This window comes from Scedosporium apiospermum (assembly GCF_000732125.1).
Source record: "Scedosporium apiospermum strain IHEM 14462 chromosome Unknown SEQ_SAPIO_0088, whole genome shotgun sequence".
Taxonomy (NCBI): domain Eukaryota; kingdom Fungi; phylum Ascomycota; class Sordariomycetes; order Microascales; family Microascaceae; genus Scedosporium; species Scedosporium apiospermum.
Genome location: NW_015971789.1, coordinates 1,332,056 through 1,359,864, shown reverse-complemented (window position 1 = coordinate 1,359,864; position 27,809 = coordinate 1,332,056). Strand labels below are relative to the sequence as shown.

The window sequence follows — 27,809 nt, the reverse complement described above, 5'->3', positions numbered from 1 at the left end:
TCTTACATGAACTCTTTGAACACAGAGTGGTCTCAATATATCGACGGCACAGCTGAACTACTTATCATTCTTTATTCTTCGACCTCGTTTTGTTCTGTTATACCACCCTCTTCTCCGAACTCCAAAACTTCCCCTAAAAGACACAACCCCAATTCAGACGTGCCATGGCTATCCTAGACGAGAAGCGGCGACCTGCCGCCCTAAATCTTACTCCTGCCCGCTCTGGCTCTTCCAGCTCTTCCTCCTCCGACTCTTCACTAAAGCCTCCACGGACGCCACGATTCGCCGAAGCCACGTCCGTCCACTCTCCCATCGATGGCGATGGTCGCTCTCCCTTCGCCGACCCCGTCGATGCCTCGACAAAGCCTCAAGTAGCAGACGTCGGCTTTGGCTACATCACAACTCAGGAGGTAAACGCGCCGCCGCTGTCTCCTCGCTCTCCTCTTAAGAGCGCCATGAGGGTGCCCGGCACGCCAGGGAGGAGGCTCGACAACCCTCTAAGCCCCACGTTTCGCGAAGAGGATATGCTAGAGAAGAGGGAAGCCAGGACTGACAAGGAACAGCAAAGAGACTTGGTAAGTCACCCACATCACCACGGACGGCAAGGAAACTTGAACTCGGGCAGGCTTGCTAACTTGGGTTTCCCCCACCTGTAGAAAATCAAGGCGAGAGTGCGCATGGCCAAGTTCGCGCTGAGGGGTGTCAACTTCAGCTGCAGTCTGATCATTCTGTCTATGCTCTCCGCTTCCTTCTCCATCTTCAATGCCACCAAGACGCTGCCTTCGCAGAGTGGAATGCCGTCGTGGGCCAAGAACACGAACACCTGGCCCCAGAAGCTTGTGTTGGCCATGGCTTGTGTTTCTCTGATTGCCTGTATCATCGTCTTCCTCGCGTACTGCCGCGGTGGACATAGGCGAGCGGAAAAGGTCTCCACCTACTACACGATGTTTGCTATCGGCTGGTTCATTATCTCCATGATTCTCTGGGCCGTCACTGCTGCGCTCTACCAACACTCTCGGACGAGCAACAACAACAAGGATATGTGGGGATGGTCCTGCGTCGATAACAAGCGCGCCGACGTGTACCAAGACAAGGTTGACTATGCTCTGGTTTGCAGACTTCAGGTAAGGAGCTTTCTCTTCTTTTCCCTTCCCCCAAGACATTGGAGACTAACACCGCCTGGCAGAACTGGACCCTCATTTGCATCATTATCGAAGTTGTCATCGAAGTCATCTGCATCACGCTTTACAGCATCGTCTTCTACCGATACTACACCAAGCGCCGACTCCACAAGTCGATGAACCTCCGCGACAAGGCCCGATCCGACCTGTACCTCGCTCAACTTCGAACTCAGTCGGCTCCCAACACTCCCGGATTTGGCCCCAAGTCCCCGGCATTCAGCCAATACGCTCTTTCTCCCCGCTTCCCCCCCTCGGCCTACCGCAACTTGTCCGATATTGAAGAGTCGCCCTTCACTCCTGGCAACCAATTCGCTGAACCCAAGTCTGCCTTCGCTGAGAAGCAACAGTCCACGTTCAAGTTGCAGGCGCCCCCAACGAAGGCACCGTCCGCCACCCCCAAGCTGCAAGGCGGAGCCTTCAGCTCGAGTCCAATCCAGACCCGAGCCCCCACACCGCCCGAACTCACTCACCAACAGCATGCTCCTGTGGCAGCGGAAGAGCCCGTATACGAGGCCGTCCCCATCCCCGGCGCATACGCCGACGCGGCGGTCAAGAGCCCACCACCTAACCAGACGACATTTGGCCAGGCGAGATGATTCTTGTTTTGGTTTCTAATTTCAGATGGAGCGGGTTCTCAAAATCTTAAAATGTGCGGGGCTGGAATGTTTTATCACGAGTGTGGGTTTTCTTCGGGTCCGGGACTCGCCCGGCAAATTTCCTCTTCTCTTTCCTTTGTCTTTCCTATTTTCATATGGCGGAGCGAGCCCGACTCCCGAATTTCACTGTCTACTATTATACCACATTTATTCTCGGGACCGGCGTTTTAGGGACGGGTTTAGGAAAGACCATTCTTTTATTTTTTTCGACTCTTGACGCCTCGATTGGTTTGTTTGTCAGGGACGAATTTTGGGAGGAAATCGCTTCGAGAGAGTATATATAACAGAAGATAATCACGACCTTTATTTTGTACAATGTACGAATCGAAGAATTTATAAAATACTTTCATCATATTTCTTGAGCCTTGGCCGTGTCGAGTGAGGCGGGAAGCGTGAGTTTGAGCAAAGCAGATCACAGTTCGGGGAGATGTGCAGTTCTGCATGTACATGCAGGTGGATAGATGCCTTTTCGTCGTGATAGGCCATCGGCTACTAAGACCGGCAACATCAACCTAGTCTTGTCGAAATCGCTCAGGTAGGGGCCCTCAGTGGACCCCGAATAGCGTCGGAACGGCACTATCCATGTGGCATGATGAGGGAAGAATCTGAATCAAAGCGGTCACGGCCGGGTCTCCGCCTCAGGTGACTTCTTTTTTTTCACTCTTTCATGCTGCTGGCGGCTCAGGAGAGGAGACTAGTGGGTGGAAGCACATGGAGGCGGGTCTGAGATGTGATATGGACGGGTGAAGCAGGAAGACATCTGAGGTGTCTCAATGCATGTATGTCGAGCCGCTGGGTCTCAAAGGGATTCTCGACTTCGGCCTCTGAGTGTTAGTAGCTTTGGGATTTGTAAATGGTAAAGAGAGAATTTTGAGGGGATTGCGGAAAAATGAGCTGAAAAGTGCTTTGTAAAGCGCGGAGGAGAATCTATTGAATGTTTCGAGAGAAGGACCTGAATTAAGACGCCTGGGGCATTATAGTTTAGTCTTCAACGTCCTGGATAATGGTGTCTCCAAGCCAAACTGGGCCTGGCCTGGGTCAGCAAGAAGGGATAATCTTGATCGAGAGAGGTACAAGTTACAAAGGATTCAGCCTGGCAGGTGGCACTGGGCTGACATTGGTCTCCCTTCATAGCGGGCAGTCTCTAGCAGCCCCCGACAGTGGCAGGCAAGGCGGCTGTCTCCATTCGACTAAGGATCAAAAAATTATTTTTCTCTCTGCTCGGCGACTGATCAATTGATCGCTTTAAAGTACAAGATTAGTACGGAGTGGGAGTTGTCTCGTATGAAAATTTCCTTTCCATTCCCGTCTGACCTCCCGGAATCGATCAATTGATCCGGTCTTGCTCCAGTCTCACTCCTCATCCTCTTAGGCCACAGGCAGTTGATCATCCCGACCACCTTGAGAGCTGGCGAGCTGCATCCAGCAACCCACGACAACAGAGCAGCAGGACAGCAAGAGTGGGCACTGACACCAAGACACCTGCAAACGAAAGCACACGCCAGAACAGCCAAAACCTCATTCATCCACAGAGGCGCATTTTCCCGCGGTATCGAACAGAAATACAAAAATAATGGCCGTTCCCTTACAGCGACTTGCCGCTCGGCAAGCCTACAGCCCGTCGACTCGCGTATTGTTCCGATCTGCTGCAGCTCCGCGTCGCAATCCTGGCCTCGGCCACCGCTTCGTGCCCCGACAAACCTCGTGCGTCTCCTGCCTGCAACGTTCGTCCTTTTCGTTTCCTTCCGCCTCTCGACAATACTCGTCACAGAGCTCGTCAAATCCGACGCCACCTCGACCCAAGAAGGATCCCTATCGTGTCGCTTTCTGGCCTTTCGCTATCCTCATTGGTATTGCAACTGGTGCTTGGGTTTTGCTTGTGAATAATCGCAAAGGTACGCTTTTTTTCGTCCGTGCTTCTGTGTTGGAATTTTTTTTTCTTCCTCCGTCTCTGTCTCCATCTTGTATTTATAGCTTGTTTCATCTCTATATGGTTTGCGAGCTACCAAGTTTGTTGTGGTCCTGCGCTCTTTATACGAGTGTGCTATGTGACATCATCCCAGAGCCTTTCCACTCGCCCAGCCCAAAGCTATTTATTGGTGTTCTGTTCCCCCACAGGGATAGGGGAGACGTGAAGACAAGGGGCGGCCAAGCTCAGGGGGACAGCACATAATAAATTCACCATGCCGAGGCCACTCTCTCTTCACTTGTTATTACATCCCCAACTAACCGCTCAACTCCTTTTTAACAGACATGAACGCCCAACTTAAATCCGCCTCTAAAGGGGCTGACGACGAAACCCCGCGCTTCAACGACTCCGACGTGACCGTCATCTTCGTCCTAGGCGGTCCTGGCGCCGGCAAGGGTACGCAGTGCGCCCGCCTCGTCGAGAAATACGGCTTCATCCACCTCTCGGCTGGTGACCTCCTCCGCGCCGAGCAGAGCCGCCCCGGCAGCGAGTTCGGCGCCCTTATCGACGACTGCATTAAGAACGGCGCCATCGTCCCCATGGAGGTCACCGTCAAGCTCCTCGAGAACGCCATGGAGGACGCCATGCGCCGCGACAACACCACCACCGGCCGCTTCCTCATCGACGGCTTCCCCCGCAAGATGGACCAGGCTCACAAGTTCGAGGATACCGTCTGCCGCGCCCGCGCCGTGCTCTTCTATGATTGCCCTGAGGATGTGATGCAGACGAGGTTGTTGGAGAGGGGCAAGACGAGCGGTAGGGCTGACGATAATGCCGAGAGCATCAAGAAGAGGTTCAAGACTTTTGTCGAGACGAGCATGCCCGTCGTTGATCTCTTCGAGGAGCAGGGTAGGGTTATCAAGATCGATTCTAGCCCTGCGCCTGATGTTGTCTTCAAGAATACTTCTGAGAAGCTTGCTGCTACTTTGGGCAAGGACGTTATTCCTACGTCTGCTTGAGTACTTTGAGGGGCTGAAGACTCCATCCTTTTTGACCCCTCCCTTTATTTTTTTTTTCTTCCTCAGCCAGGCAGACCTCCTTTCTAGACTCTTTTTGTTTCTCATGAGTCCTAGCCTCTTATGCCCCCTTCCCTCCTCCTTCTTTTTTCTTCTTCTTTCTTGTGATTATCTGTTTTATTTTGGCATTTCTTTGCGTATCTACATCAAGTCCTTGCGGCATGTTCCCTTTTGTTTGTCATCATCAAAACCTTTTCCTTTTTTGGACTGTGGCCGCCCCTCCTTGCAGAACCCCCTTCTCTTCTGTGTAGGGAGGATAGAGGATGCATAGTTGAGCATGGGCAGATGTACTTAGAGTTGTAATAGCTGATAGATATCTAGATATTGTACGCCTATAGAGATGTTTGCCCTGTTATGGGCCTGCTTTGTATAGTCGTCAACTAGACACAATCAAGAAAACGAATCAACCTTCGCTCGGTCCTGATTATGGACTCGGCTTCCATCGTAGTAGGAGGCGATATATCGCCAAGAGCACCAGTCGACGAAGAGACCAGGCAACGTCACAAACAGCAATAGGACTGAGTAAACTCGTATAATTTCATTTTTGCTCCCTAGAACCAAGAATGATGCCCTCTTCTTCAGTTCTTTCTCTCAAAAACTTGATGGGAACCCCGTCATTATGCGTGAAAACTAGACTGAAGAACGACTAAAAGAGGGAGAAAACAAACTAGGAAAACTGAAAAAGGGGAAATAAAAAAAAACACCAACAGACCCTTCCCACTCTATCACCAACCCCCATATATCCCTTTGAAACCTTTTATGAGATAAGCCCTTTCTGTCGTCATGGAACATCAACGTTTTTCATTCCTGGCTCATACTCTTTTTGCTTTTTTGTGAGTTTATAATAACACAGTTCCCAATATCTCCACTGAGAGTAGAGAAGATGCGGGAGCAGACATGGACTTTCAGGTGGGTGGAAGATGGGCTTTCAAGAACAAAAATTTGAGAATAGAGACATTCTTTAGTTTCAAGATATCTCTCTTCCTTCTCCTTTCTTTAATCGGCATTCTCGGCCCTCTCCTTCTGTTGCTTGCCCTGGTGGTGCCGGCGACCACCACCCTGGCCTTGCTGTCCACCAACGTTAGCCTGCGCCAACTTCCTCTCCAGCTCCTGGACCTCCCTCTCCTGTTGCGCCTTGACGTCGGCCCGACCCTGGAGGAGAGTCTCGAGGACGGTGGTCAAAGTAGACTTCCAGTTATCGACGCGAGTAGAAAGCTCCTGCCATTGCTTGGTGCCGAAGACGCGATACGTGACCTTGTGAACGAGGAAGGTCTTGCGCTGCTGCGAGAGCTTGCCCTCTACAAGGCCGGCGCGAATGGCGTCGATGGTCCACATCTCGACCTCCTCCTCGGGAATCCTTAGGGCCCTGACGATGTTGCTGTAGGGGATCTCGCGGCTGGGGGTGGCGGCGGCGAGGCTGGCAAAGGTCAAGAGGCGCATCTTCCTGTAGAGCCTGTCGTAGTCTAGCTTCTGCTCCTCGATCCAGCCCTCGTGCTCGTCGTTGAAGTCGTTAAAGTCTTCGAGGTCTTGCTCGGCGAAGACCTCGAGGAGTTGGTAGTATACAGGGTGCGAGTCGCTTAGGGCCTCGATGACGGGGATGCCGCGGAGGTCCTGGTAGAGATACTGGGTATTGGAGAGGAGGGCGGTGCGGATGGCACGGAGGGCGAGGTTTTGCGCCTCCTCCGTGGAGAGCTCCTCCTTATCGTCCGAGTCGAATGACCGAAGAGCCTTGATAATGTATCGGCGGCTTTCCCTGAAATGGGGGGGGGAAGAACAGCATGATTAGCGTGGTTTGATTCGAGTGGTTTGGGATATACAGAACAAGCCTTACTCTGGGAAACCAGCCTCCGACGCAATCTCGGCAATCTCCTCGTACATACTCCTCTGGAAATCCTCATCTGTGCCCCAGGTTTCGTTCCACTGCTCGAGGTGAGGGAGGTAAGGCCGCAGCGTATCGAACATGGCATGCCTCTTCAAGAACTTGAGAATCTCCAAGAACACCCTGGCGCGGATGGGGTTCTCGGAGGGAAGAAGGTTGAAGACGGTGGTGAGGGCGTTGAGGCTCAGGCCGACGCCGTTATGGGGCGACGTGGTGATGGGCTTGGCGAAGGTGTTGCAGAGGGTGGGGAGGTATCGTCGGGGGTCTTGCGATTGGAGGACGAGGTAGATCATGAGGTTCGACGCCGCCGTGTACTCCTTCTCCTGGACTGTGTTGAGGCCGCCGGAGGCCTGGACCAACTTTCCGAGAACCTCCTCCTTTTGGTTCTTCTCGACGAGGGGCTGGATATCGCTGGCGATGTTGAGGTACTCAGCCATTTCGAGGGCGAGTTCCTCAAAAGTGCCATCGAGGAAAACCAGCTGAGGCTGGGCGGCAGCCTGTTGCTGGGCAGTAACGGCCATGATTGCGATTTTGTTTTTATCGAGTTCGGAAAATGGAAGACCAGGAAACAGGGCGCCGAAGGGAGTTGGCTTCTCGACTTAAACTTTTGGGGCCAGGGGTGGGAAATCTGGCTGGGACTGTTCGGCCTTCTAGTTTGATATTTGGCGAGGGCAAAATTATCGATTGCAGTCTGTGGAAAATTGCCAGGCGGGCAAGGAGGGGTGCGAGTTTGGTGGATTTTGGTGGGGTTCGCAAAGTTCGCCCGCCTAACAAATTGGGTGTGATTGAAGGTTAGGGTAATTTTATCACAAAGCCGGTAACAACTGTCAGCACATGTCTCGGCAATGCCGCGGATGAACATTTTGTCAGCCTCGAAGAGGATGTGCTGCAGCTGAATTGTTAATTACCATTACAAATGACACTCCTCCCACGAGGTCTGGCAGTGTTAGTGTGATCCAGTAGCTCTCCTGTCTTGACAACCGGAGCTGCTGCGCAGGTGACCGTGCTTGCTGCTCATCAGGACTTCAATAGAGCCATCGTGCCCTATTTGCTAATTTATTTTTTCAACTTTCAAGAGTATAGATGCATACTAGCCGGGAAAATGCGAGCTGTGAGGACTTGCCGAGCGGCCTGACTCATACTGAGAAAGTGTGCATATCATTATCTCAAACGGAACCAAACAACCAAGAGACGGATTTCCACTCATAGAAAGTCTTGACAGAAACGAAAAGATGAATCCAAGGGCATCATGAGGTCGGACTATGCTCCTCGAGGGAACTTTCAAGAACATGCTAGATTTCTGCTGTATATCTCACGGTTGGGGAGGTAGTGACACGCCGTGTTTCCCACGCGAGTGTTGCCGCACAATTGTAAAACTAAGATGGAGGCTTTCGCAATTCGATGTCACATGGAAAGAGCCACTGGCTTCCTCAGACCCAAAAAAAAATGCTCTTGGCGGCCAGGCTCACTCGTGACAGGCAGACCAGGGTGCCGGCTCCCAGGTGAGATGGCCAGCTGCTGCCTGGAAGGCTAAGTGAGGGCATGGCTAAAGGGATGCTGTCGACTTCGGACACTCCCGAACCATTAGACCAGAGCGGATTGATCTCGATTCGCTGGGACCGGTGGGGTTCTTGCGCGGGAGGCGGATGCCCAGTGCTCTTCGACGTTCCCCGCAGATTGTACACATCGGAATCGGCGAAACGAGACCTGTGATTAGCGGTGATGAATCGGGATTATTTTCTTTGTGTGGCAAATTGAGCATGAAATGGAACGGTACAGCCTATCAATTTCTATCTCAGCCCTAAAGCCAACCCTTTGTTGCTTCGGATGGTGGCATGATGCGTCCAGAGAGGCACCTATTTCCTGGTTGCTTAGAGGCCAGCCAGGGCTTAGACTCCTCCCTTCCAGGGTCTTTCATGCATTGAACGGTTGATGCTGCCGACTCGGCGAGTCTTCGTTGTCGCTGGCTGTGAGCCGCTCGAGGTCGTGGAGTTGTCCGCAGTCGACCCTCCTGGTCTAGCCGTCTGTGCCTCCACTGCCATGATCGAACAAGTCGTGAGCGAAAGGTTAATTCATGGGCGCAGCATCGGCCAAGGGTCATTTCTTCAGAAGCTGGTGGAAAACCTGAAAGCTCTGCTCATCGAAGTGCTCATCAAGGAGAAAAACACAGCTGCAAGAGCCCTACCGTGGAGGCTTGATCACAAGTATGAAACCTACAGCTGGCGAACGCTAATGTATCCTTAGTGCTTATGGATACATTGTTGATATTGATGATTTAAAGCTCAACTCGTGCAAATTGAGAATTGAGCACTGGAAGCACATCAAGTTTTGGCGTCAACAGCCCACTCCAACTGTATTGGAGCCCACTGTTCCATCATCCCTGTGCAGTGTGCAGTCAGCTTGAGAGCTTGGACACAGAGCCTAGTAGCACTTTGAGGTATCGATGGAGAAAAGGTACAACAAGACTAGTATTTTGTCGCCAGCAATGTATGAACCACGGTGCCACAGGGACCCGCTTCTGTGAGCTTCCAATGTCATTATCATACAATTATTTCTACCGAATTCTTGGGAGAATCATGATTCCTTGAGCGGTTGACTATCATCAACTTGACTACCTGAACCATATGATCAATGCTGCTTGTGGAATTCCATGCTTCGGCTCGATTACAAGTGTGGGATTTATAATACTTCGAGCTGGACGCGATTGTGCGTGAGGTTGTACAGTACTTCGTACTTGGAAGCAATATTAATCAGACATTCCCAGACACACAGTGAATGATGAATGACAAGGTCAAGGTACCGCGTCTACCTCGTAGTGCGAAGTACTTGTCCCCCTTCGATACAAGCGTGGTTCGCATTTGCTCTCAAAGACTCTTGGTCCGCCTTCTGCCTTCCCTCCAGGCAGATTGACCCCGGTTCACCATCCACCCTGGCCTGGCCTCGCTCGAGTCCAGAGTGACTCTCGCCTTTTCCACGTCCTGTCCCAAGTCAATACTTGCCGTTTCTCTCAGATAATCAATCCACCATACTGGGCTATGCCATTCGGACTCCAATCCTGAGAGTCATTAGCATTACCCACATTGAGACCTCTTTTTTTACTCTTTCCTCTATTCTTTTGTGCTCTTCCATCGTGTTTTAGGCTGCCTCTCCACACCATCGCTAGATCCTTTTTGATCACACCTCACCCCCCATTGCTTCGCCCGACTCCCATGACCAGCTTTAACCCTGATTTCTCCCGTCACACACACCAAGCTTGAACTTCCACTTTTTGTCGCTTGCCCGAGACAAACTGTTCCCCCCTGACAGATATTCGCCTTTCCGCGGGTCATATACGACCACGCCGTCGTCGTAGGCCTCTGGTGCTATCAAGGGCTATAACGTCCACCAGCCATGGCCCCGAACGCTGAAAAGAGTCAATTGAAGCGCCCCCGAGTGAGTTACATCTTGTTCCCCATTCCCAACATACACTCCGCTGGCGCGCTTCGCGATCCCCTCCTTTTCAATGTGCTGCATCCGCATCTGGATTTTTCTCCCTAACCGTGGTTGGTTCATGAAGGGCTCGCTTCCCGAAAACGATCTCGACCCCAAGAGGACTCGCCGGGCAGACAGACTCGACGACTCATCCGAGGACGAGCAAGGCCTTCCTCAGCCGAAGAGGCAACACAAACAGCCTCAACAGCAACAGCAACAACCAACGCCAGTGACTGTCGCCGAGGATTCAATAGAACTCCGCAAAGAGGAGACCGCCACGCCGCCAGGCGGAAGGCCGAGTCAAGTCTCCCACCGCGACGCGGAAGAACGATATTCGCAAACCAACGCCTACTCCTCTCCTCCCCTTCAGGATACCCAAGCCGTCTCCACCCAGCAGATCGAAGCCCAGCTTGCTCTTTCAGAAGAGGTTGAGGATGAGGTCAAAGAGGGTGTATGGGGATACCTATTCCCCCTCGACACCCGTTATGGCGGTCGTTGCCTTGTAATGAAGAAGACTCGAAATTGCGCCTCGCCATCCGAGCAAAAAGATCACAGGAAAGGCAAATCGCCAATGCCAAAGGACTCAAAGCGCTCTTCTGGGGGGTATCTAATCGGTCGTCACCCTGAATGCGGTATGTATTTCTTTTCTTTTCTTTTCTTTCCTGTTCCTTCTTTCTGCCCCTGTCGACCCCTTTCTTAAGCCTTTGAATACTGCCATTTTCCTTCTACCAGGCGAGACGCTAACAAGTAGAAAAGACATTGTCATCGATGACCCCATCGTATCTAATCGCCACTGCCTCTTCTTTACCGAACACAAAGGCCCCGATACCGTTGTCGTACTCGAAGACCTCTCTAGCAACGGAACTTTCGTAAACGAAGCTATAGTCGGCCGGAATCGTCGGAGAGAGCTCCAAGAGCACGACGAAATTGCCGTCCTGGATAAAGCACGCTTCATTTTCCGATACCCCAAGACTCGCCAAGCAAGCGCATTCTCCCAGCAGTATACATTGCAGGAGAAGCTTGGAAAGGGACACTTTGCCGAAGTCTACCTCTGTACCGAGAAATCTACCGGCCATCGTTACGCCGTCAAAGTATTCACCAAGCGCCCCGGCCAGGAGGATAAGACGACAACGGAAGGTCTCCAACAGGAGATTGCGGTCCTTATGGGTGTCAACCACCCCAATGTTCTCTGCCTCAAGGATACGTTCAACGAGAAGAAGGCGGTTTACTTAGTTCTCGAGCTTGCACCGGAAGGAGAACTATTCAACTTTATCGTCGCGAAGCAAAAACTCACCGAGAATGAGACTCGCAAGTTGTTCATTCAACTTTTCAATGGTGTGAAGTATTTGGTAGGTTTTCGCTTCCTTAAATCCCCCTAGTTACCCGTCCACGGGAAGGCTAACAAAGCCCGAATCACAGCATGACCGCAATATCGTTCACCGTGATATCAAGCCGGAAAACATCCTCATGGTGGACAAGGACCTTCACGTTAAGCTTGCCGACTTCGGCCTGGCTAAAATCATCGGTGAAGAGTCGTTTACGACCACCCTTTGTGGCACCCCGAGCTACGTGGCTCCCGAGATCTTAGCGGAGGCGAAGCATCGAAAATACACAAAGGCGGTAGACATCTGGTCTCTTGGCGTGGTGCTGTACATTTGCTTATGCGGCTTCCCGCCCTTCTCTGATGAATTATATTCCAAGGACTTCCCCTTTACGCTTCGACAACAAATCAGGAGTGGTCGCTTTGATTATCCCTCGCCGTATTGGGATTCTGTTGGTGACCCAGCCCGTGAGTCATACCCCGAAATAATGACCCTGCTCACTCGACGCGGTCACTTGGCGAAAAGCTGCTAACCTTAGTTTCACAGTCGATTTAATTGACAGCATGCTAGTTGTTGATCCAGAACGCAGGTTCACTATTGACCAGTGCTTAAGCCACCCCTGGATCACCCAGAGTATGCCCGGTGTTAATGACAGCACAGGCGGTCTCGTCGGTGGAATTGCCGGGCTAGATGTCAACCGTCGGGGCATCACTCGCGAACGGACCCTTCTCAGCTCAATAAACACCGTTCAGGTAGCAACAAGAATTCCCGGAGGCGAGAAGGGTGTGCCCGTCTCGGTATTTGCCAAGAACCAACATAGGAACCTTGTGAACACCGGAAACAGAGAGGTCGAGCCCGCACACGAACGGGATGCAGGCGAGTTTATGGAGATGGGCGGCCGGGGCGACCAGCCGCTGTATTCCGCCGACGATCATAACAGTATCTACCCAGTAGCCGACATTGCTTCGAAGAAGAACTAAGCTGGAGGCTGAAGCCCGGTAGCGGCGCGACATTCCCGGATGTAGATATGTGGTTCGTCCTTGGTTAGTCGATTTCCTGGGGGTGTGTGTGTGTGTCTTGACTTTGGGAGCTACATGTAATGTTGTTTGTTGCTGGTGCACACGGACTTTGCATTTTACACATATCTGCGGGTTGGCTTTTCCTTATTTTCATTTCTATTTCTCCCATTTTTATTCTTTTGCTTTTCCCCTTTCTCATTCATCTACTACATAGCTTCTCCTTGGGAAACTGACCTAAGGAGTGGGAACGGACTTGGAGCTCTCTGTTTTTGTTGTTCGCATTTTACCCCTTTTTTTTTCTTCTTTTTCTTCTCTCTCTCTTTACGTCGTCTTGTTTGCATTCCTCCTTTGCTTCCCCCTTTTTCCAATTTTCATCCCATGTTTTAATCATTTCTCGTGAGGGCTTATCAGCGACGAGGAGATGGACAGAAGGCGTCTCTGCCGGGAGTTTGGACTTCGGACATAACCTCATTCCCCAGTTTTGGCGCTGGGGAAAAGTAAAGCAGGACATGGTCATTGGGTTCATTAGGGCAAAGGGCAAAAAAAAGAAAGGAGGGCGCAACCGCTGTAGGGAATGCGGACCGGATATCACACCATACGAAGGAGGGAAGGCCTCGGCTCATCGAGGTAAAAAGAGGATTAGGGAGTATCCTAGCTGTTGCTTTTCTCACTCCCTCTCCGTCTCTTTTTTTTTTCTTTTTTTCTTTTTTTTTTTTCTTTTCTTTCACGGCCAGGTTCTTCGAGGAGTTGAGAATATGGGCGAATATATATGCATTAAGCATATTTTGTGAATATAGAGGTTTCTTTTAGCTACATCCCATGGACTAGGTCAGGGCAGAGCATGACCTTTCCATCTCGGCATGAACCCAGATTCAAATACACGATATATCTAGACACTTGGAAGGGCCCCTTTACTCTGGGATGGCATAGATAGGAGAGGCAAGAAAAAGTATTTGAATATTCACTACAAGTAAACCTTGGAGACAGAAAGCGGCTCTCGTTCACTGTGGAAGGGGGAGTAATGTATTGAAATATATATATCCATTGGTTTAATGAAATCTAACGATGGGATTCTCCAAGGATCTCAGCCTGGAAAACTCGAAACTGTTTTGCAAAACTATTCAGGCGCACACAAGACCATAAGGGCAAGGGGTATCCTCCCCGAAAAGGGGGTGAAATGTCTCGAAAAGCAATACTTAAATCTCCCTCTTCTCCAAGTTATTAGGCAAAGAGGGCAAAAGGGCTGTTGCGGACGGGTGTCATTCAAGGTATCCTCTAGGAAAGAACAAAAGTCGGCGTCACCGTGATCTGGGTGACAGGAACAACACTCAAGGCCAGGTCACCAAAAGGCAAGCTCAGGTTTACTTCTCCCTCACACACACACAGGTACAACCACGCGCGCAGAAACACATACACACACAAAAGATGAAACAAGCCATTAACTCCAGGGAAAAGAGGAGGGGAAAAAGAGAAAAGAAACTGAACAAGAACCAAGGCCGCCCGTATCATATCTCCATATCATTACACTTCTCATTTCTCATCATTACAGGCCCCCCTTCCCCTTTGCAAGACGACATAACAACAGATAATGAGGTAGAGTTACTACCAGAGGATCTGCAGCTGATACTGCGGTACTCGTAGGAATAACAGTGTCCGCGACGCGTATTGTGAGACGCGGGGTAGTAGCAGAGACTGAACGTGGCAAGTCTATCCAGCCATGTGGTTCCCTATCTCTCGGGAATGGGCGACTTGGCAAGCCGGCCGCCGGCGCTGACACGCTTCTGGAGGCGGGCCTCCCTGTCGCGTTGGATCTTTTGCTCTGGGCTCAGGTTAACGCTGTTGTAGTGCAGAGCGAGGGTGTCTCCCGACATGCCCGCAGCTCGGCCACGTTTCTGCTCTATGTATTGCATCGCACTACGGCTAAGGGGGAATGCAGGTAGTGCTGCCGGGATTTCTGCTCCGTTCTGGATAAGCAGCTCGGCGATGGGGAACGGCACTGGCTTGGCACCGGGGTCTGCGCCCGCCGGTCCTGGCGTCGGTGACGGAGAGGCAGGGTCAGCGGCAGCCAAGGCGAGGTATATGGCGTGTGTTCCCCTCGACTTGTCCGTCACGTTCGGGCTCGCCTTCAAGGCCAGGGCATATAGGATCTGCTGCACGTCGTTCTTCTTAATGGCAGCCAGTAACGTCTCATCAGGCGTGCCGTAGCGAGATAGTGTGGATGAAATAGGTTCCACAAATGCCCGGTCAACGTACTTGGCAGTGATGAACTTGAGTCGCTGTTCTCTTGTCGCCTGAGGTGTCGGTTTCAGCGCCTGGTCGAGCTTCGCTTCCCAGATCATATTTGCCACGCGATTGCCGACGAGGAGCAGCAGCTCAACGATGTCTGGCGTGAACGAAGTGATATCAAGTGTGAGAGACCGAACTTTGCTTATGTGTGTGCCCAAAGACCGATGGATGCCACTACACTCGATACATAGGATGATGGCGAGATTGATCGAAACCCATTCAACTTTGGATTGAGACCCGCAGTCGGCACACCAATTGTTTCCTTTATCGTTGTCCCGCAGCATCTGAAGCAACCTATCCGGATCATCCTCGAAGTTGGAACTGACACTCCTAGTCGTTGATGGCCTATTCGAGACGGTCGTGCGCCGCGACGGAACGCCGGATGAGTTGTTGTGCGGGTTGTAGGGGCTAATGTGGTGATGCTGGCTCTTCCCGGTCAAGATGGATGTGATATCTCGCTTGAAAGAGTTGCCGGATTCAGACGGCGTAGGAGATTGGCCAGGCTTGTCTCGAATACCGCGACCTTCCACGGCGCTTTGCAGGGCGTTGTTGATGGATAGAATCCACGAATTCATGTCATCCTCAGATGTTGCTTGGTAGACTCGTTTGAAGTTTGGCGTTATGACCTCAAAGCAGAATCGGCGCTCTGCATTGCGTGCCTCCCTAACTGATGCCATTCTCAAGTCAATGGGATCCATGTGAAGATCCAACTTCTGCTTCCAATTGCTATACTCCGAAAGTTTGCCCTGATCAAGTACAATCCAGAACCTGCGCCATGTTAGTCGCGTGATCTGAGAATATCTTCTAGCGGCCTCGCAGCCTGCGGCCTGTGCGCTACCTGACAGCCAGGGCGAGAAAGGGAAAGAGAAGTTCAGGACTGTTGGGTCAGTACTTACTTGTGCCAGCCGGCCTTAAGTTGCGCCCTTGGGTCTACGTGGCTTCCTGGACGGCTCAACGCCCATAACAAGCCCTCTTTTCTCTGAGATGCAGCTCGTCCGACGCTAGTCATTTGACCATAGTCACGCTCTTCAAGATCGCGGATTCCCTTGAACTTGGCGTTTTGAGTCGCCGCCGTGGCTGTGGCCTGGGTCAGGCTACCAGGTGACCTTGAGAGCTCGGCGACGCTCACTGAACCACTGGTTCCAGGAGCCGCAGAGTTACTTCCTCTCCACTGGGACCCAGTACTATCGGCGCGGCCGAGTTCGCTGTCGGAATGAGACTGATAGCCTCCTCCGTTCGACGCCGCGGAGGCCGGAGGGGGGAAATTGACGCTGACCGGCTCAGGTTCTACATAAGCCAGATTGGTCTTTTCGAGTAACCGCCGCTTCTCCTCACGCTCCCGCCTCTGGTATTGATACTCCTTGTCGGCCTCTTGAACCTCATTCGACAATGCCTCGAGTTGCGGAAGTAGTGAGTCAATCTTCTTTGCTGCTGCTAGGAAACCCTGTGTCTGAGCATCGGCATATCTCGTAAGGTGCGAGAGCACCTCCTGCTCCTTTCGACCGCCATGAAGATCCTGCATGAAACTCGAGTAATCAAATCGTTTCAGCTCAAAGTTTCGCCGTTTCGATTGGTACTTGGAGTCACTCTGCGCAAGCTTCTTAGCCTTGACAGAATCGTGGCGTTGGCCTAGGTACCGGGAAACGTAGCTATAATAGTCTTTGCTTTCTTCTTCGAAATCTCGCTTCTTGGAGTCGGCCTGCTTGATGTCGCAAATATAAAGTCTGTTTATCGGCTCTATGATGATCTTTTGCAAGTTTGCAGTGTTTTGCCGCTCATAAATCAGGATTTCTCGGGCAATCTTGTCAAAGTAATGATCGATCACCGGCTGGACAGCGTTGGCATTGGTGCTAGAGGCGTCGCGCAGGGCATCCATGAAAGCCACAAAGGCATCATTCGCTTCAACCTGGGCATTATAAGCTTGCTCAGCGCGCTTGAGAACGCGCTTCAGCTGGATGCGCATGTTTCCCGTCTTTTGCTCCAGAGCCTTGATGGTGGCTCGGAATAAAGGCCCATCGTCTGCCACAGTTACATCATCCACGGGCTTCGGACACGCTACATCCACCTTTACAGGCTCTCGCGCGGGGGGGCCGGCGGCGGATTGCGGCAGGGCAACAGAGGGAAAGCCGCTGACACTTGGTTCTTGGATGGGTGCTAGGGGTGACGTGGGCTCGTCCTGATCGACGGCACTTATGCGCGAGTCGACGGTTTGTGATGACACGGCTCTCACCTTGGGTGGTGATGCCAAGAGTAAGGGCGGTATGGGCGAAGAGGGATTGCTGATGGACAGTGGAGGACCTAGGCGGGCTTCATTTAGCACAAGAACCATCGGGCGAACGGCGAGCAAAAGGACGTACTTGAGACCCAGTAAGAGAAGCTTGCCAAGGTGTTGAAAGAGTTCGCATGCGGATTGTACTCGACAAACTGTAGCTGGGTCAGAAACAACAAAAGGAAGAAAACCGCAGGCGAAAGCGGCAAAAGGATAGTGGATAGCGGCGACATGCGAATACATACGCTACACGAGTTCCTCCAGCCGCCGCTCCAGTCATCGTAAGGCTTGGGGGGTTTCCACTTCCACTTCCACTCAAAGGTGACGGAAGGGCTGCCATCGGTCGCATAGTCGCCGACAAGCGCGACATTGGAATTCTTGTGAAGATTCGGATCGGCGTTGAATTCACGGGTGACTAGGTTCTCGACCTCTTTTGGTGTGGACGCATATACGTAGGTGAGGGCGTTGATTCGTGTGTCGAGAGGAGATGTGCTGGTATCTGATGGGTTCGAAGGAGGGCGTCGGATTATGAACGAAAAGGTAAAGATCAGTTCGTCGTCATTGGTGACTTTGAGCAGAAATTCGGGGATGCCATTCGATGGCTCGGGATCCTGTTTTTGTCAAGCAGATGCAATCAATATCAGGGCCGCCCGTCGATGGTGTAGCATTAGGGAGAGGCAACGATGCGAGGAGCTCGAACCTGGACAAACTCAATAGGGCTATTATCGCCAGCGGATCGAGTGACAGATAAGCGCGAAGCGGGAAAACCATTCGGGACAATATTTATAGTCGAGGGACGTCGGCGACTAGATATGACGAGAGAGGATAGGGTAACTACGAAGCCAGAGCCTGTCAGTAAATGTCATGTTGCTAGCTCCAACACCCGGACATAGAACACAGAACGAAGGTCAAGCGATCGCAGAATGATATAAGCTCAACAAAGCAGCATCACTCCACAAAGGGTAGAACACTTACAGCGATTCTGGTCACTGAGGTAGAGGGCACCACCCCCATCAGGCCTGCTTGAGATGTTGCCCATGGTGAGGCCGTGAGCAGCTTGGTAATGTCAAAGATGAGAGGTGGGTAAGTTGGCTTTGACAAAGTGCAGGCAGCAGAAGTGGGCACGGCTTTGTACAGTAAAGTGCAGGTGCCGCCAGCCAAGGAGACCAAACACGGGGGTAAATAAGCGAGCGGCCTCGAAAGACCAGGAATTGCCCAACTATATCCGGCGTAAGAACAACAAAGGTCCAAGTCGACGAGGGGGTAGTGTTAGTAGTGTCCCAGAAACCCCATAGCCTGGAGCCTGTGAGAGGGGTTCGCTACTGCATTCGGCGTCGGGTGAATCGAAGGAATTATTTTTAGGGGGGTGAGTGCACTGCTCTGGATTGCAGATCAGGTCGTTGACGGGGTAAGAAATGGCGCGGGGCAGAAGGTTGTCGCGAGAGCTGGGGTCAGAGGCGGGGCGGCTATTTGGATCGAGTTGGAACTGTCAGGGCGGTGTATCAATGTGATTGACGATTGATGGCCGGGGCGAGAGAGGGGGAGGAGAATAGAGACGAGACGAGGCGCCAAGGGCCTGAATTCCAGGGGCCCAGGAACATTGGTCGAACTTACTTTGTTACTGCAAGGAGAACTGAGGGGTCTTTGCTTCGATGGTGTTTTACTTGTATGGCTGCAGGGCAGGGCTTCGGGGTGAATTTTGCTAGGGGTTGGATGGCGCTGTTGTATCACAACTAGGACGGGCTTGAGCTTCTGGGCCCATAAGGAATGGGGAATAAGGACATGAGGTGGCAGTATTAGATAGGAGGGGGTGAATTGATGTTCAGGTGTGCCCAGAACTCGAGGAGAGAATCATGGATGTGGAGGAAAAGGTGGATGAGGTGAGGCAGAAGAGTTGCTCAACTTGGAGACCGAAGAACCGTGGGGAAACGTTCGTACTTTCCTTATGCTGGTTCCATCGCAATTTAGCTTCAAGGAGCAGAGGTATTAGAGAGCTCCACCGGAATAGTGCAGGTAGTGCAGGTAGTGTAAAATTAGCCCTTGGTCAATGTTGATGCGTCGAGTCTATTGACATTGATTGCCGAGTTACCTGGAGACTTGGAGACTTCGATTGCAGAGTGGCACCGCTTTTGTGGCTAGTGCATATTACCTTTGCTGTCAGTGTACCTGTGTATTTTCAACGCCCTTATGTACCTTTGTACTGGTGTATGTAGTGTGTGGAGGCCAATCTTGCTGTCCTCGGTGCTGCGTCATCCAAGTGACCTGGGCAGCCAGCCAGCTGAGCACAGAGGACAGACATTGAGGCGAGGCGCCAGCGACCCAAGAAGGCACTTGACAATATCATCGGACTGCAACTTCAAAACACTGTCCATACGAGGTCGTATTTACTATTATTATTTAGTCGCCAAGAGGTGGAGCGACGTTACAGGTCCTACCGAGTTTGATGTGTATAGACAGTGTGTTCTTCGGAAATAAACTGTGGTTTACACATACTGTCCTTTGATTTTCAAGGAAACGTGACAAGATGAGTCTAATGAACACTGTATTGATACATTTGTCTTCTTTCATTTCCACAACACATCTCACAAGTCGACGGGCATTTCTACTGACCGAATCAACTTAGACAAATGTTACACCGAAGGTCTCCAGGTCTAACTAGATTTTATCTAGGACATCACTACGACGTAGAAAAGTAATATCCGAAGCGTTATGAAGCAAACCCCCAATCAAGCAGCCACTGGGAACTCGCTCTATCCATCATAGATAGCATGGTTGCAAGCGAAGGGTTCCAAATCCGAAGAACTACTCCGTAGATTCATTTTCCCTGTGTGCCAGGAGGCCGGATTTGGCAGGCAAGAGGCGATGCTCTGCGGGAATGGGCTATGAACTCTTAAGCCGACGCTATGACAGCAAGAGCATTCCGGCGGAAGTCTACAAGGCGGTTGGCAGGTCACACGAGCAGTGCAGTGCGGGATCGAGCACTTGAGATTTGATCCAAGATGATGTGCTCACGTTACTTCGTACTTCATCTAACGAATGTTGCCAGGCAACGGATATTGACAGTGATGTCTGCGCCAGCTAGGGAGGCGCAAAGCGATGCCGTTAATGGTAAGTGGTTACGACCGCCCGTACTCCGTATTAGTTGATTACAACTTGCAAGTTATGGGGGAACGTCCCGGTGACTAGCAATGCCCGAAGGCAGCACAATAGCTCGTTGACAACTTTAACCTTGTGACGGCCCCAGTCATTCATCCACAATTTCCTTCGTAAGTATTGCCTTGAAAGTGAACCTCGTCGCACACTGACCCATTACCTTGAGGCGAAGTGTCCCACTCCGTCCAACTGGAATCTGGAATCCAGTCCCAATCTGACAAGGTAGTTTACACAGGTATGTGGCATGTGCTCTGTCTCCCTACCTATTTACACTCCAACGCTTAATTAATACGCGAGGACTTGTAAACTAGATTAATCGACACGATCCACTAACCCAGATCTCGGCGAGGGGAGGGGAGAAAAGGGGCTTCTATGAGGGACAAAGTATGCGTAGATAGTAAATAGAGGCTCGACTCGATACATTGCATAGATGGTTATCCATAAGACACGGCGTTCTTCACTCCAACCGCCTTCTGGCCAGTTGACGACGTGCATCTGCACGTAGAAATGTTCGTCAACTCGCCTGCGTGACAGCGGCAACATAAATCTAGGTACTGTGGTATCCGACAGACCATCGTCCTTGGTTGGTCGGGGAAGATAGCCGTGTTTTATCTCCATCTTCGTCCATCCTCATCATTATACGAACTTCTTCGAAGAGGCATGCCGCGTCACGGATCATGGTGGGGCAGTTCAAACGAGGAGCCACCGGAACTGCTTCTGGCTGCCATACCAGTGGCCTGATCTTTTTTTGATTTCTTTCTCTCTTTTTTTCCCCCCCGAATTGAGTTGATCTATTCTCTACGAAAGGGGCGAGGACGACTATTCAAATTTGATAGAATAGTAGCATAGGAAACACTGATTCACAACATGGTTAGGGGATTTGACCCCGATAAAATCAAGGGCCCAAAATGAAAGTCTGTTGCTAATAGTTTTAGCACTATTAGAGGGTCCCTAATATTTGCGCTGATGCACATCAATGACCCTTCAAAGTCCATTGATTGCTGGCTTGGCTTGATCCCCTGATACCCCTGTCTGTGGCTGATGGCTTGAGATGAAGCGGCTGTCGATGACGTTCATGTTGGTTTTAGTTGGTACTCTGCTGTATTGATGCATGGCACCTACCCAATCTAGGACCCCGCTAATCAGCTAATCATAGTCTCAGGTTGGGCAACTGCATTCCAACACAATTCCCTAATTGAAGTCATCATCAACACCAAACCCAACCTCACTTTAGTCTCTAGCATCCCTCGGTATTTCTTATACTCCTATCCTATAACTAAGCGAACAAAGAGCCTTGGAGTTTTGTGACTTTGCTGTATCAAACTCAACAAGCTTCCCTTTTTCTGGCACCACTCTCCTCCTCCTCCTGTGGCTATCCCCTGTGTCTTGCGTGCGCAATCCTGTTGATATTCTGCCTCGTCCAAGCCTCTCATGACGCGACAGCTTCAAGGGTCCTAGCTGGTCCTTGATATCGATACTTCTATTGCTTCCAGAATGAAATTTCCCTATTATTGACATCGAACTCGACTCCTCTTCCCAACATCCCCTCTTCTCGCTGTCGAGTCAACCGCGCCGACCCCCTTAGCAGCACTCAAGCCGCCACTTTGCCGCCGACACCATGTCGACCGCTTCGAATCGATCATACCAGCCGAACCGCCACCTCAGTAGCAGCCGAATGCCAAGAAGGTCTAGGGCCGCCTCTAGGGCTCAACGTGCTGCTGTCGTCGATCGCGATGAGGCCTTCACCTATGCCCTTCGGACGGCATTCCTCCACCACCTCCTACAACCTCGCGCTAGGCGAAAGCAATATGTCAACGTCCCGACAAAGCCCATCCATCGATCGCACTCGAGCATGGGACACCTGCTCCAAGATTTCGTCTCTACTGGAGGTACTACGGGTGGTAGCATGAAGCTGCCTCATAGCTTCCGCGGTGCCCTCTTCGATCGGATGCAGGGAGTCCTCAGGGGCACCGAGCGAATGCCCGGCTATAACGATGCCGCCGTAAAGAGGTGTTTTGCAGAGGCGTACACGGCGTTTACCGAAAAGAGCTTCCAAAAGACCATTGATAAGGAGAGAAAGATAGAACCCCTGGTCCTCATATTCTTCTCCTCTGCGACTAAAGCCGCCCAGAAAGCTGCCGCTCCCGGCGATGAATCCTGGAGGCTACTACCAGATCGCCATGTGGCTCTATTTGTGCGCCTTGTCATCAAGATTCTCAAAGACCACGGCCAGGACCGGGACAGGCCAGATCTGCTCAACAAGCTTGCGAGCCTTGAGAACAAGATGCTGACCAACGATCAAAATTTGATCGACTCTGGCCAGGACAATCTCGGCAAAACTATTGAAGTTGTAATTCCCTTCAGCTACGAGGTAAAGGATATGCCAATGGTACAGACAGTCTGCAGGATTTTCGGCTACCCAGACTCTCACGCCCAAGCCGAAATCGATGCTCACAAGTCCGTTTGGACCGAGGAGGCGGCGCTTCGTGATTTGAAGGCTTATCAGCATCGCCTAAACTCTAATATGGCTGGTGCGCTTAACAGCGGCGATTTTGAGGTTGAAGAGGCCTTTGAGGATTGGAAAAGGTCTGAAGCTCCTCACCTCTCACGAATGATGCTCGATATCCTCACCGCTCGTCCCGAGTTGGCCAAAACATCGACAAGTACAGCGGACAAACCGCTTCCCACCCCTTCTCCTGCCTATGATGATGACCAGGCATATGCGGACCTGGCGCGACTCATTTCGAGCACCGATGATACACCAATCCTAGGTTATGACAGTGCCCTCGGGATGGGCTCGGTAGGCCCTGACGATTCTAGCAGTATCCGAAGCGTCGATGAGCCTAGTTATACATTCATCCCCTACGACCCTAGAGCTTTCTACAAGGCTGTTCTACAGCAGGCTATCGTCAACGATCAGTCGCTCTCCGATCCATCGGCCCCGTACGCTCCCTTGTCAAAAAGCTCTCAGGATCTCCTCCTGGAACTCGCTGTGCACTGGCGCATCCCTCAATCGTCGCGATTGGTAGCACTCGCCGAAGTGTCAGTAAAGCGATTCACCGACGGTGAGATAACTTTGGAAGACCTAGACACCGTTTTCGATATTGTCAAGTCTGAGGGCCCGGAGATGAAGAAACCTCCCCACATCACGAACTATACCGCCCCGCTGACGGCATTCAATCCCATGCACCTGACGGCCTACGATCGCTCGGTCTTGATACGTACACTCCAGGCTCTTCATGAAGCTCTCCTCCGCGATCTCTACAATGCCCTTGTCCAGTGCTACGACCCGAAGCCGCCCTCGATTGCCGTCGTTATGCATGTCCTCCTTAACCATGTTGTGGATGATCCCAATTTCTCAAGGACATCCGAGGAGGATGAGCAATTCGCTGAGGTTCTCTATGGTGGCCTTCGTCGAAAGGCCGCTGATGTCTACAGAGCTTTCCTCGATAAGGAACTACCAGCGAACCGGGACCAGTGGGACTTTGGCCATGTCGTACGGCTCGGCCAAGCCGTCGTGAAGCTCTCGGAGAAGATTAGGAAACGCTATAGGAGAACCCCCGAGATAATGGGAGCCAACCCCCTGAGGGCTTTAGTCGAAACCATTTTTCCAAGCTTCCAGGCTGATTGCAAGGCGATTATCGAGCAAATCATGTCCTGTGCAAAGGAACATGACAAGGAGATCCCAATCGATGAAGGTTTCCTTCTTTACAAGGAACTCATTGAAATTCGCAAAATCCAAACGGACACTTTGCCCACACAATCCTTTGCGTTTGATATCGAGGACCTGCTAGTTAGCTTTGTCTGGAGGTGGATCGATGTCGTAGGTGACAAGGTCGACGAGAATGTCGAGACTGCCTTTCGACAGGACAAGTTCCAAGTCAGGACCGACTCGCCTGATCAGACGGCCCCTGATTCTCAGCGTCACAGCCTGTCCATTATCGACGTCTTTACACTTTTCAACCAGACAGCGAATCAGGTTTTCCAGCTCGAGTGGAGCAATGAAGTCCACTACGCCAGATTCATGACCGCCCTTGCGCGGGTGTTTGCGAACGGTATCGGCCGATATTGCGAGCTGGTGTGGGAGCAATTTGCGAAGGAGATGGACCGGCCGAGCGCCCAGGAGATCGCGGCGGCTTCCATGACGGCGCAAGAAAAGTTCCTCCAGTACGCTAAAGATGCTTGGAACAATAAGGAGAGGATCGAGCCGTTCCAGTTCTACCCTGAGGTATGTCCTTCATGATGTCTTCCTTTGGCATGGGGAGATATTTCTCGTCGTATAATGCACTAACATCGAGCCCCTTTCCTTAAAGTCTTTTGTAAAATTGAACAATATCGAGTTTGCCATGCAGGAGTTAGATAAGCTCGAAAAGGCTATGAATGTAGACGCCTGTGCAGCGCTTTTGGAAAAGGTGGACGGGCCTAAGAGGCATCTTCGAAAGCCCACCAACTACGTCTTCACTGTCAAGATCATCGAAGCGGAGGACCTCAAAGCCTGCGACGCAAACGGCTACAGCGACCCGTATGTGGTGCTCGGTGACGAGTATCAGAAGCGCCTTGCCAAAACAAGGATTATCTACAGGAATCTGAATCCGCGATGGGATGAGTCCGTCGATATCACCGTTCAGGGCCCCCTCAATCTGATCGCCACGATTTGGGACTATGATACGTTCGGGGACCACGACTTTGTCGGAAGGACATCGCTTAAGCTGGATCCACTCCACTTTAGTGATTACCTGCCCCGAGAGTTCTGGCTGGACCTTGACACTCAAGGCCGTCTTCTAGTGCGCGTCAGCATGGAGGGCGAGAGAGATGACATCCAGTTCTCCTTCGGAAAGGCCTTCCGGCATTTGAAGCGGACAGAGCGAGACATGGTCCGCAAGATTACCGGAAAGGTGACGCTCAACATACCACACCCTCCTCGCCTTATTCTCAATGTCTCTAGTATCGCTAACAAGCATGAGTGCAAATACAGCTTACATCCTATATTGATGCGACACTCTCACGAGAGACTCTTCGTAACTTAGCAAAGACTGGAGGTATCGGTGCATCGGTCACAAGCCTCTGGAAGAAGCGCGTGTCCGAGGTCCCAACCTTGAGGCGTGAAGACATAGAAGGCGCACTGGAGATGCTTCTCGAGTACTTTAACGATAACTTCGCTATCATGAAGCTGACCCTAACCGACGCGACCATGATTGCCGTCATGACCCGGCTGTGGAAGGAAGTTCTCATGGCCATCGAGGGTCTTCTTGTTCCCCCCCTTTCGGATAAGCCATCGACTCAGAAGCCGCTCAATCAACGTGAGCTCGATATTGTGTACCAGTGGTTACAGATTCTCCTTGAGTTCTTTAATGCCAGGGACGCGCAGAGCGGCGAGCAGTTGGGAGTTCCGATTGACGTTTTGAAATCGCCTAAGTGGCATGAGCTGGCATCGCTCAACTTCTTCTATAACGAGGATACTAATAATTTGATTCGGGAGTCTGAGAGGATGGCAGCCGCGACGGCGCAGCGGGCCCAAGCAATGATGCGGCAACAAGCACACTCTAGCCACCGCCTCTCGGCGCCGGCATCGCTCGGTGCTTCGTTTGGCGGAGCTGGAGCATTTGCTAGCATGGGCACGATTCGACGCGGCAAGAGCATCATGATGAGCCGCAACCTAGGCACGATGAGGAAAGCGAAGGAGGAGCGACGCAAGGAGGCACAGGCGGACCCTAACGATGATATGATCCTCCGTATTCTCCGCATGCGTCCCGAAGCGGCGGGTTATCTGAAGGACCGCCACCGGCAAAAGGAGCGGCAGGCTGCTGCTTCGGCTGCTGCGCTCATTGTTAAGAACAGTGTTGGGCAGGGCTGGAATGCTGGCGGCGGCGGTGGTCCCTCGACCTTCGGAAGGAATAACCTTCCCCTCCGTTAAAAGGCTACTGAGCTTCATGGACCAAAACCGCACTTCGTCTTACACTTTCATGTTTAGGAAGGCAGAAGGTCATTCCGTGTGCGGTCCGTATCATTTGCCCCCTTTTTTTTCTGTTTTGTTTCTGCGGAAGGCTTTGAACTGGGACGGACTTACAACAGTTCTAGGACGAAAAGGGGGGATGCAGCCAGGATGATATATAACCACAAAAAAGGCACATGTTGCCTCGGATTTGTACGAGTCTAGCATCCTACTCGAACCCTTTAAGGAATCTCTTGGGGTCTGGAATGAGGGAGTTTGGCGGGAGGTTTTTGCAAGGTAGTTTTCATACGACTAATGACTACGGATACCCATTCAATGGAGCATGCACAACAACATTGATATCTCGTCCCGTCTGTGTGAACTATGAAGGCTTGGAGCTTGCAAGAAGTTCCCTAGGGCCCCGTGACATTCGGTGTATGTTGTTCCCCGCCAGACTAGACAAGCTTGGCTGCAGGGGCTCTTTTGATAGCTCAGAACGTTATGGACACGTCAATGCCGGGCAATGTTCTCGAAGGCCGTGGTGAAAGTTTCTTGAAGGCAACAATTTGCTGATCGGATGAACTAAGTAAAGGGTGATGGCGCCCGTCCCCAAGATACGGTGGATGTTGCTACCCTAGCACAGTTCTGTTTTTCTTCGATGGGGGCGAAAAGCTTAAAGTCTCTCCCTGCCCTCTACCAAACCACGTTCGCGAAGCAGCTTCGTTTATGAACTAGATGACGCAGAGGCTCGTAAATTCGGAGCTACCAGGAGCCTATACCAGGAGATCACCATCCGGAGTAGCCCTCGTGGAGATCCCCCCTGGTTTTTCTATGCAAAATGTGTGCACTACCGGCATGTGAAGGGACTAACTGACTGTTGCCTGAAATAGTACGCTTATTTACATCAAGAAACGTCGAGGTACAGGTGATGTGGTGTATTTCCCGATAAACTTGCCTTTCCATGGTTCCCCAAAACTCTTTTCTTCTTTGATTTTCCCGCTTCTTAGTGTAAAGTTTCCTATTTGGAATCCGTCTGCGCGTACGGAGTAGTTGAGACATCTCCGGGCTGGCATCGATCACTATTGCTTCACCATCACATTTTAGACTTCATACATGAGTTTAATATGGAATCCGTTATTGCGGGTTCCGCCTCTTGATTGGCCTGCTTGATCCTTTCGTGGGGGGACGACATCTTGGTCGGCGTAAAAGCTGAACCCCAGCACCATGGATTCCCCCGTCTCGATCTCTTTGTGCCGGGTTTGCCGCCCGCCTGTTGAAGGAGAAACTTCTTGTGGCTCTCTGCTGAGTATTCCTTTCATTCCGCGGTGTTATCTCATCTGCCTGGAGTACCTCGTATCGTTCAACAACCTCGAGATGAATCGCGATTGACAAACCTAGAAGGGAGTTACATGTAGAAGACGCTGATCGGGTTATTTTAATATTCTCCTCTGCTGAAAGGTGTGAAAGGTGTGAAAAGGTATGTCGAGGGGTGTACTAGAGATCAAACGAAGTCATTTCGTGAAAATTAAGGGTCCAATAACTGTTACGAACGACACCAGACGAGCCTTGCCGGGTTCAATTTGATGAATAGGTCGCGTATCAATTTGGTACCCATGTCGATCGATCGATGGGAAGATGCCATTATATGGGCATCGA

The 27,809-nt window shown here is 51.4% G+C and overlaps 6 protein-coding genes across 6 annotated transcripts; 4 read left to right on the top strand and 2 right to left on the bottom strand.

The window, feature by feature from the left end:
• Positions 1-164: 164 nt before the first annotated feature.
• Positions 165-1,777, top strand: SAPIO_CDS3363 (Uncharacterized protein; the record flags this gene model as incomplete). Its single annotated transcript, XM_016786173.1, has 3 exons — positions 165-575; positions 657-1,124; positions 1,187-1,777. 3 exons carry the CDS (start codon positions 165-167, stop codon positions 1,775-1,777), a joined length of 1,470 nt encoding a protein of 489 aa, XP_016644179.1.
• Positions 1,778-3,410: 1,633 nt separating this feature from the next.
• Positions 3,411-4,765, top strand: SAPIO_CDS3362 (UMP/CMP kinase; the record flags this gene model as incomplete). Its single annotated transcript, XM_016786172.1, has 2 exons — positions 3,411-3,732; positions 4,089-4,765. 2 exons carry the CDS (start codon positions 3,411-3,413, stop codon positions 4,763-4,765), a joined length of 999 nt encoding a protein of 332 aa, XP_016644178.1.
• Positions 4,766-5,818: 1,053 nt separating this feature from the next.
• Positions 5,819-7,222, bottom strand: SAPIO_CDS3361 (Eukaryotic translation initiation factor 3 subunit M; the record flags this gene model as incomplete). Its single annotated transcript, XM_016786171.1, has 2 exons — positions 5,819-6,575; positions 6,654-7,222. The coding sequence occupies 2 exons, from the start codon at positions 7,220-7,222 to the stop codon at positions 5,819-5,821; spliced, it is 1,326 nt and encodes a 441-aa protein (XP_016644177.1).
• Positions 7,223-10,091: 2,869 nt separating this feature from the next.
• On the top strand, positions 10,092-12,474 carry SAPIO_CDS3360 (uncharacterized protein; the record flags this gene model as incomplete). The annotated part of the gene is made up of 5 exons (XM_016786170.1): positions 10,092-10,133; positions 10,258-10,804; positions 10,905-11,521; positions 11,592-11,961; positions 12,041-12,474. The coding sequence occupies 5 exons, from the start codon at positions 10,092-10,094 to the stop codon at positions 12,472-12,474; spliced, it is 2,010 nt and encodes a 669-aa protein (XP_016644176.1).
• Positions 12,475-14,240: 1,766 nt separating this feature from the next.
• On the bottom strand, positions 14,241-18,107 carry SAPIO_CDS3359 (PH domain-containing protein; the record flags this gene model as incomplete). The annotated part of the gene is made up of 6 exons (XM_016786169.1): positions 14,241-15,567; positions 15,696-17,097; positions 17,157-17,229; positions 17,314-17,679; positions 17,769-17,902; positions 18,044-18,107. The coding sequence occupies 6 exons, from the start codon at positions 18,105-18,107 to the stop codon at positions 14,241-14,243; spliced, it is 3,366 nt and encodes a 1,121-aa protein (XP_016644175.1).
• A 3,732-nt stretch (positions 18,108-21,839) lies between these two features.
• Positions 21,840-26,135, top strand: SAPIO_CDS3358 (Uncharacterized protein; the record flags this gene model as incomplete). Its single annotated transcript, XM_016786168.1, has 3 exons — positions 21,840-24,449; positions 24,535-25,165; positions 25,249-26,135. The coding sequence occupies 3 exons, from the start codon at positions 21,840-21,842 to the stop codon at positions 26,133-26,135; spliced, it is 4,128 nt and encodes a 1,375-aa protein (XP_016644174.1).
• Positions 26,136-27,809: the final 1,674 nt, after the last annotated feature.